Source organism: Drosophila sulfurigaster, chromosome 3 (assembly GCF_023558435.1).
Source record: "Drosophila sulfurigaster albostrigata strain 15112-1811.04 chromosome 3, ASM2355843v2, whole genome shotgun sequence".
In the NCBI taxonomy this organism is placed as follows: Eukaryota; Metazoa; Arthropoda; class Insecta; order Diptera; family Drosophilidae; genus Drosophila; species Drosophila sulfurigaster.
The window spans coordinates 15,765,070-15,772,709 of NC_084883.1; the positions used below are offsets into that span (position 1 = coordinate 15,765,070).

At 40.8% G+C, this 7,640-nt stretch overlaps 5 protein-coding genes across 5 annotated transcripts; 3 read left to right on the forward strand and 2 right to left on the reverse strand.

The window, feature by feature from the left end:
- Positions 1-86: 86 nt before the first annotated feature.
- On the forward strand, positions 87-1,177 carry LOC133842497 (mRNA turnover protein 4 homolog). Its single transcript, XM_062275604.1, has 3 exons — positions 87-247; positions 317-564; positions 631-1,177. Exons 1-3 carry the CDS (start codon positions 220-222, stop codon positions 1,099-1,101), a joined length of 747 nt encoding a protein of 248 aa, XP_062131588.1. The 5' UTR covers positions 87-219; the 3' UTR covers positions 1,102-1,177.
- Positions 1,178-1,214: 37 nt separating this feature from the next.
- Positions 1,215-2,516, reverse strand: LOC133842494 (SAGA-associated factor 29). Its single transcript, XM_062275597.1, has 4 exons — positions 2,241-2,516; positions 1,950-2,183; positions 1,506-1,893; positions 1,215-1,442 (listed from the first exon to the last, which is right to left on the reverse strand). The coding sequence occupies exons 1-4, from the start codon at positions 2,277-2,279 to the stop codon at positions 1,228-1,230; spliced, it is 876 nt and encodes a 291-aa protein (XP_062131581.1). The 5' UTR covers positions 2,280-2,516; the 3' UTR covers positions 1,215-1,227.
- Positions 2,517-2,621: 105 nt separating this feature from the next.
- On the forward strand, positions 2,622-4,104 carry LOC133842492 (diphosphomevalonate decarboxylase). The gene has a single exon (XM_062275595.1). The coding sequence runs from the start codon at positions 2,727-2,729 to the stop codon at positions 3,897-3,899; it is 1,173 nt and encodes a 390-aa protein (XP_062131579.1). The 5' UTR covers positions 2,622-2,726; the 3' UTR covers positions 3,900-4,104.
- Positions 4,105-4,678: 574 nt separating this feature from the next.
- Positions 4,679-6,641, reverse strand: LOC133842493 (transcription factor Jra). Its single transcript, XM_062275596.1, has 3 exons — positions 6,482-6,641; positions 5,657-6,245; positions 4,679-5,596 (listed from the first exon to the last, which is right to left on the reverse strand). The coding sequence occupies exons 2-3, from the start codon at positions 6,219-6,221 to the stop codon at positions 5,262-5,264; spliced, it is 900 nt and encodes a 299-aa protein (XP_062131580.1). The 5' UTR covers positions 6,222-6,245; positions 6,482-6,641; the 3' UTR covers positions 4,679-5,261.
- A 261-nt stretch (positions 6,642-6,902) lies between these two features.
- Positions 6,903-7,567, forward strand: LOC133842499 (large ribosomal subunit protein eL29). Its single transcript, XM_062275606.1, has 3 exons — positions 6,903-6,988; positions 7,178-7,292; positions 7,360-7,567. Exons 2-3 carry the CDS (start codon positions 7,191-7,193, stop codon positions 7,486-7,488), a joined length of 231 nt encoding a protein of 76 aa, XP_062131590.1. The 5' UTR covers positions 6,903-6,988; positions 7,178-7,190; the 3' UTR covers positions 7,489-7,567.
- Positions 7,568-7,640: the final 73 nt, after the last annotated feature.

Here is a 7,640-nt window from a genome sequence, read left to right on the forward strand (position 1 = left end):
TCTACAACATTTAATTTTTAGAAAAGCTGAAATAAAAAAAAAGTATTCACGAAAGTGGTACATTTGTAGGCAGCAGTAATTGGTATTTTTATCGATGTAAAATAGTTCGCTTTGAAATATTTTTCGCGGTCACACAGTCATCATCGTTGCGGTCGCACGTGTTTACTAGTGTGTTTAAATTTCAGATCCTCAATTTAGAAATATATAAAAACTGCTACGATGCCGCGCTCGAAACGTGATAAGAAAGGTACCCAAAAAAACTACTAATCAATATTAATAAACCTCATATATAATTTGTATTCCGGTATTTTGGTAGTGTCTCTAACGAAGACAGACCGCAAGGGTTTGGCATGGAAACAGCGGATCATCGAAGATATTCGGGTTTGCGTTGAGAAGTATCCCAACATTTTCGTGTTTCAGGTCCAGAATATGCGTAATAATCTGCTTAAAGATCTGAGACAGGAGTGGAAACGCAACTCACGTTTCATCTTTGGCAAAAACCGCATAATGCAAATCGGATTGGGTCGCAATAAAGCTGAGGAAGTGGAGACGGGCATTCACAAGGTACAACTTGACAACAACTTCTAAAATCATTAATTCATTCATTCAATTTCACAATCTTCTAAACAGCTTTCGAAGCGTCTTAGTGGTCAAGTGGGTCTGTTGTTTACGGAAAAGTCCAAATCAGAAGTTCTGGAATGGGCCGAAAACTATTGGGCCGTAGAATATGCGCGCAGTGGTTTTAAAGCAACCGAAACTGTTACTTTGCCAGCCGGGCCACTTGAGGAATTCGCTCACTCCATGGAGCCACATTTGCGTTCATTGGGACTGCCCACAAAGCTCGAAAAGGGCATTGTAACCATCTACAGTGATTACACTGTATGCGAGGAGGGCAAGGTACTGACCCCAGAGCAAGCACGTATCTTAAAATTGATTGGGAAACCAATGGCCAAGTTTCGCCTCACTATGAAGTGCTCGTGGACAAAGGCTGATGGCTTCCAGCTGTATGTTGAGGATGATGTACAGGAGGATACAGCAGAAACCCCAATGGAAGAGGATGAAGATAACGAAGATGAAGATGACGAGGACGAGGAGGAATGAATTAATAGCTAATAATTGCAAATAGAAGTTAAGTTTATGAATATGTATATAATTATATATATAGATCTTACAACAATTGCTGAGATACTCGCATGTTTTTTAATTTTCCCCACTTTTTGTTATTGCTTAAGCCGATGAGAGATTTCCACTGCCGCTGCTGCCACCTTTCTTGGTGGGTCTGTATGCAATGACATATCTTTGGGCTACAGGCAGCGGTTCCGCGTACCCATTCAAATACGACGAGTCCTCAAATAGCACATCATAATCTTCGGTAGCTGTTTGTGGCAGGCGATTCACGATAGCTTTGTAGAAACACGTAGTTTGTGGGTACAAAGCCATCACTAAATAATATATGGAATGAGAGATTAGCTTGCTCTAAAGTCATGCGCTAGTTGTGCACTTACCAACTGTATCTTTGGGAAAGAGTGCATGACCATCGGTCTCCGGATTTGCACGCATCAATGGCAGTGGAATAACTTTGCGTTTGCTTAGTACATGGCGATCCTTTTGCTCCTCGTCGATGTCAATAACATCGTATTTGTTCTGACGATGTAGAAACTGCACCACCTCCGCCAAGATCCAGTTCTCCTCCTCATCAATGCCCTTGGCCAAGGCGGCCACATTGTCGCCTACTTTGGCTACATAGCTACTCTCAGCTGGAATTGCTCCGCAAAGAGCCGGAGCTCGTTCGCCTGGTTTGCTAACGAATAGCGGCAACGTTTGCGCCGACAATTGCACCATTTTCATGAGCGCACCACGACGAATGGCTTCTTTATTGCCCGCATTTCTAGCCTGCAAGAAAAAAGTTTAGTTGGAACTCCTCAAATATTTCGCTATCTAAATGTTACTTGAATGCGACGTTCATTCCGTATGTTGCGTATTTCATGGATTTTAGCCAACGCTGCTCTTATCGTTGCTTCCTCCTGTGTGGCCTCCAATATCTTTGACTGCAGCAGACTCTTTAATTTCGGGGTCGCTATCTGACTTTGCTGTGCTCGCACAATATTTGCAATAGAAGTTTCTGCACGACGCCGTTCACTGTCCACTTTGTGTATGTGTTGTTGTATGTCTTTCAGTCGTTCCTGTAGCACATTGATTAATTCATATTTGTACATTCTCATGTTCGTGATTAAACTAACCTGAATTTGTTGTGCCGCACTTTCTGCAGTTAATGGCATTTTGTTTTTTTTTTAATTACTTCAAGAAAGATATTTGTTTACGTTCGTATGTTTGCAGATTCTACACTAGTGTGACCACAAGTTTGATTTAACAATATGCCGGTAGAAAATAAGTGAATGGTCATACCGTGGAGTGTTCAAAGATTACTTCAATTTTTTGGCAATCCATTTTCGAAATTTAAATTAATATTATTTATTTTAAATATTTATATGTACATATATATTTTTATTTATTTATTATATCTAATAGTCCATGCAATAATACTAATTTATTTGGGTGACCATGTACAAAATACTAAAGCCCATAAACATTGCAGTGTTATATTTTATTCGATTATCGGACGTTGTTATCGGGCGAGAAGTGGAATTTGTAGTGAAAGCTGGGGAAAGTGTTTTTTTTTTGTTTGGATTGGATGTCTACATTGTTTATACGACTATCAGTGAAGAATGTATTCCGCAACGTGTGAAGCGCCTGTAAATATGGCCCTTGTGAAATACTGGGGCAAACGAAACGAGGAACTGATACTGCCCATCAATGACTCCATCAGCATGACACTTGACGCAAATGAGATGTCGGCAAAAACAACCGTTGCTGCTTCCGAGAGTTTTAAACAAAATCGCATGTGGTTGAATGGTGAGATTGTTCCATTTGAGGATAACGCACGTCTCATGCGTTGTATAGAAGGCGTGCAGCGTTTGGCACTGGCCAATGGCGGCCTCAAATTTCCCCTCTCATGGAAACTGCACATTGCATCCTACAACAATTTCCCCACTGCAGCTGGCCTGGCTTCGAGTGCAGCCGGATACGCCTGCTTAGTGTACACGCTGGCACGCCTATACGAGATACCAATGAACGAGCAGCTTACAACGATTGCACGCCAGGGCAGCGGTTCCGCCTGCCGCAGTTTACACGGCGGTTTCGTGCAATGGCATCGAGGAACGGCGGATGATGGCAGCGATTCGATTGCCGAGCAACTGGTGACCGCCGAACATTGGCCCAACATGCACATGCTCATACTGGTAGTGAACGATGCCCGCAAGAAGACGGGCTCCACAAAAGGCATGCAAAGTGCCGTGGAGACATCAACATTAATACAACATCGTGCTACAACGATTGTGCCGCAACGTATCAAAGAACTGCGGGCGGCGATTCAAGCGCGAGACTTTAAGACATTCGCCGAGCTGACTATGAGGGATTCAAATCAATTGCACGCTATCGCGTTGGACACTTATCCACCCTGTGTTTACATGAACGATGTGTCGCATGCGATAGTGAATTTCGTGCATGATTACAACGAATCCGTTGGAGAAGTGAAGGCTGCCTATACCTTCGATGCGGGACCCAACGGATGCCTCTATGTGTTGGCTGAAAATGTGGCGCCTCTCTTGGCAGCCATTCAGGTGGCATTCCCCAACGATGCCCAGCAAAGTGTCGAGTACTTGAAAGGCATTCCAGTGCCACCAGTTGAGCTCAAGAAGGTAGCCACAAATGGAATTGCGGAACATGTCAATCCCAAGAATCTGCTGAAATACATCATTCATACCAAGATCGGAGACGGACCAAGACAGCTCAGCGATGAAAAGAGCCTCTTAATCGACGGTTTGCCACTGCCAAAATAACTTTTGTTATTCAGTATTTTTGCGGTCACAAATTGCGAAGGTTTTAGCTAATTTATAGTTATATAACGGGTTGGGTTGGGAGCCTTCGAATCTTTATTTATTTTACCTTACTTTAAGGTAGCTCAACATTGACACTTTTTTACCTTTGCACCTTCATTGTATTTATTTTGTTGTTAACCCATTTGCAATAAACATTTTTCCTGTACTTTGTTATCTTATGACTTTTGTTATTATAATTTCTGTGGTCTTTTGCCCTTACTTTGCACTCGAAATATATAATTTATATTTGTTTTGAATATCTACATGTGTTTTGTTTTCAATTGTCATGTTTGTTGTATTCTCTCTTTTGTTTAACAAATGCGGGTTTTATTTTTAACTTTTACTCCGGGCAAATCAACGTCGCACTACTGTGCGTCACAATTAGAGATGGGAGTCCGTTAACGTGCCTTACAATAGCATTCGTGAGTGTTTCCATCTTGTTCGTGCTTCACATTAAAGGACAAATAATACAAATAATTGCATTTAATGGTAAAGGTGACAATAATCTTCATCAGAAGACACCTAATATACTCAAACATATTCCGAATTTTAATAAATTTAAAAGTAGCTTTAGTATTAGTCACTCTATTCCAAGAAATAAGATCATATCTATGTCAATTAGAAATTTTACAGCCCCTAGCTTGGAATAACAAATAAAGCGTGTTTAAATTTTTGATAAATATTGTTATTATCTCTTTAAATGGAACTTAAGCTGCTACCCAGTGAAAAGTATTCTCAGATTTGTAGTAAATATATATTTTCTTATAATCAAACACGTAAAGTAATACTTGATCTTAAAACTAGACATATATAAGTACATATATGCATGATGTATGTACACATCTACAACTAAATAAAAAAGCACTTTCCAAAAGCAATTTAAATAACTTTAGCAAATAAAATAAGGCATTGCACATTAGTATATAATCAAAGCTTAAGCAGTAAACGACAATATCTATTTGTGTTTTTGTTTAAACTTTAAAGGCACTCCAAGCCATTCATTGATTGTGTGATTCAGCTTGTGGACTCACTGCAGTCCGTCAGCTGGTCAACGGCCTCAATTACCACATGATTGTTTGGCAGAGCATCCAAATCGAAAGTGCTGGACGTTGCATTCAGCAATAATTCAAGGGAGATTTCCTGCTCCAAGGCTACGGCTGATAGCAACACTTCACCACTTTCCTCGTCCACGGCCGTCTCAATTGCATCTTCAATTTCCTGTTCCTGTTCCAATTGTTCCTCTGTTTCGGCTTCTGTATCATTGTCGTCCGGCAATAAGCTCGACATATACTGTTGCACGCTCTCCTCACTTATAGCCCTATGTTATTTGCTCGAAAGTAGCGCTGAGTTGGGGAGCGCTTGAACGGTGCAACCGGCTTCCATATGTTCGATAACCTGTTGCTTCAGCTGGGCTACATGATCTTTTAGACCCTTGACAATGCCCGCCAAATCTGTGTTCTCGCCCTTGAGCATTTTGACGCGATCCTCCAGCTTGGAGATGCGCTCCAGCTTGCGCTTGCGGCATTTGGAGGCAGCTACACGATTCCGTTGACGCTTGCGCTCCAGCTTAATCTTCTCCTGGTCGGCCATGTCGATGGGACTCACAGTCGGGGAACCTGCCGAATTCTGTGGCTCATCTTTGATGACAGGAAAGCGATCTATGTGATAGAAGCATATTAATTTCGATACTTTAGAAATGCAAGCAAGGTAAAACTTACCCACTGTGTTGTAGATAATTGTGCCACCACTAATGCCATTATTAACAGCTGTCATCGCGTTGCCGGCTGCTGAAGAATTATTTCCAGACGCTGTGTTGGGATTACCCAGAAATGCTTGGGTGTTCTTGCTGGTGTGAAGATTCTGCAATGCATCTTCAAAGCCCTTGCCAAATGCCTCCTGCTCCGAGGTGATTTGACCCACTTTCGATGGGAAAACTGTACCGGGCTGTGGTGTCTGCATTAGATTGCTGGACAACAGAATTTTTTCCAAGTCAGGAGTATTTAAAGTTTTGCCTTGCAAGTCTGGCGAATCAATGTTCAAGTGATCGATGACCCGTTTATTTGTAACTTTATTGAGGTCCAAAAACGCTGGTCGCTTGTTCACGATGGCTGTTGATGTTGTTGAACTGCTGTTATTGGGTGTTTGAAATTCCATCGAGTCTTCGGTGCCAAGTGCTTCTGGTTCCGTTTTAGGTACTATCGCTGCGGCGTTAGCACTGTTACTGTTGCTTGAATTATTGGCCGATAAAGCGGCAGCGGTTGCGGCGGAAACGATTGTTTTCATTTTTCCTCTGAATATGACGTCAGACTGCGAAGCGAGAGAGCACAAATAAAATAAATGGGTTGCTGTTGTCGTGATAACTTGTTTTTAGATGATGACTCATAGGTTTTTTCTTTCCTCTCACTCTAACACATAACAACCCAACCGCCCGCACACAAACACAACGACATTGTCACATGCACACTCTTGTGTATATTTTTGTATGCAATACGTGCGTACAGAAGATAACTTCATAGTTATTTATTTATGGCAGGTTTACTTACCTATCCCAAAACACAATTACAGTGCTGTGAGCTTTGCGAAAATTTTCACGATACAATACACTTTTTTTGTGGTTTAAAAGAACGAGAATTTAATTTATATTTTTGATTCGGTCAAGTGAATTTGCGTTGTATTTTAGAAGTGAAGAAACATCGATGGCAACATTGAAGTATCGATATGTTTTTAAAGTGGATAAGGAATCGATCTTTTATAGTACACTGATGCTGCGGCCAAATAATATTATTACAAATAAATTTAATTTAAAATAATAAATAAGTATTTTTCACAAAGAAAATTGAGAAAAATGAGTTTTCTCTTGGCTTTTGTTTACAATTGCATATACTTCGTTGTTTACCTCCTTACTATTCACAATGAACTAAAGAAAGGAGTTGCCAGAGCTTTTTGAAACATATAACAGCTGTTTTTAGTCTATCGATAAGCAACGTTAAGCTAATGTATCGATAGTGACTCTGCTTCTTCCTCTTCTTTTCCGCTGAACTGTCAGAAACGTAGGTTGCAAATGAAAAAGATTATAATTTAAAAATCTATAAAAATGTTGTTTATACTACACAATCGGCTTTTGATGCACTCGTTATGGCAAAAAGGATATCGTAAATGGTGTACTAAATTTAATATTTTCTGTTTTCATATTGTGGTACCTTCCGATTGGCCTTCGACTATTACTTGATACCCAACAGTTGATAATTCGCAATGGCCAAGTCCAAGAATCACACAAATCACAACCAGAACAAGAAGGCTCACCGCAATGGCATCAAGCGCCCCCTGCGTAAGCGCCACGAGTCCACCCTGGGTGTAAGTAGAATTCAACCAACAAACTAGTTAATTGCAAAATCAATTTAAAATTGTGAATTATCCGCAGATGGATGTCAAGTTCCTGATCAATCAGCGTTATGCCCGCAAGGGAAATCTTTCCCGCGAGGAGTCAGTGAAGCGTTACAACGAGCGCATTGCTGCCCAGCAAGGCAAGCCCAAGCCCGTTAAATTGTAAATTCCAGGTCGCATTCGTTCTATGTTTTGAGTGAATATCGCGTCTTAGAATAAATGAAAAAAACTTTTTAACAAATGCATCCAAAGTGTTGTTTCTGGTGTAGTGAAAGTTATTCGGGATTTTGCAATATTCGACTGACATTTTTCAGGATT

Bases quoted from the DNA above. Each gene is read 5' to 3' on its own strand.
- LOC133842499 (XM_062275606.1), top strand. From the start codon at position 7,191: ATGGCCAAGTCCAAGAATCACACAAATCACAACCAGAACAAGAAGGCT. The intron at 7,293-7,359 runs GTAAGTAGAATT...AATTATCCGCAG, and splicing joins GCCACGAGTCCACCCTGGGT to ATGGATGTCAAGTTCCTGAT.
- LOC133842494 (XM_062275597.1), bottom strand. From the start codon at position 2,279: ATGCCATTAACTGCAGAAAGTGCGGCACAACAAATTCAG. The intron at 1,894-1,949 runs GTAACATTTAGA...TTTTTCTTGCAG, and splicing joins GGAATGAACGTCGCATTCAA to GCTAGAAATGCGGGCAATAA. The intron at 1,443-1,505 runs GTAAGTGCACAA...TATATTATTTAG, and splicing joins CTTTCCCAAAGATACAGTTG to TGATGGCTTTGTACCCACAA.
- LOC133842497 (XM_062275604.1), top strand. From the start codon at position 220: ATGCCGCGCTCGAAACGTGATAAGAAAG. The intron at 248-316 runs GTACCCAAAAAA...GTATTTTGGTAG, and splicing joins CTCGAAACGTGATAAGAAAG to TGTCTCTAACGAAGACAGAC. The intron at 565-630 runs GTACAACTTGAC...TCTTCTAAACAG, and splicing joins TGGAGACGGGCATTCACAAG to CTTTCGAAGCGTCTTAGTGG.
- LOC133842492 (XM_062275595.1), top strand. From the start codon at position 2,727: ATGTATTCCGCAACGTGTGAAGCGCCTGTAAATATGGCCCTTGTGAAA.
- LOC133842493 (XM_062275596.1), bottom strand. From the start codon at position 6,221: ATGAAAACAATCGTTTCCGCCGCAACCGCTGCCGCTTTATCGGCCAAT. The intron at 5,597-5,656 runs GTAAGTTTTACC...TCTATCACATAG, and splicing joins AATTATCTACAACACAGTGG to ATCGCTTTCCTGTCATCAAA.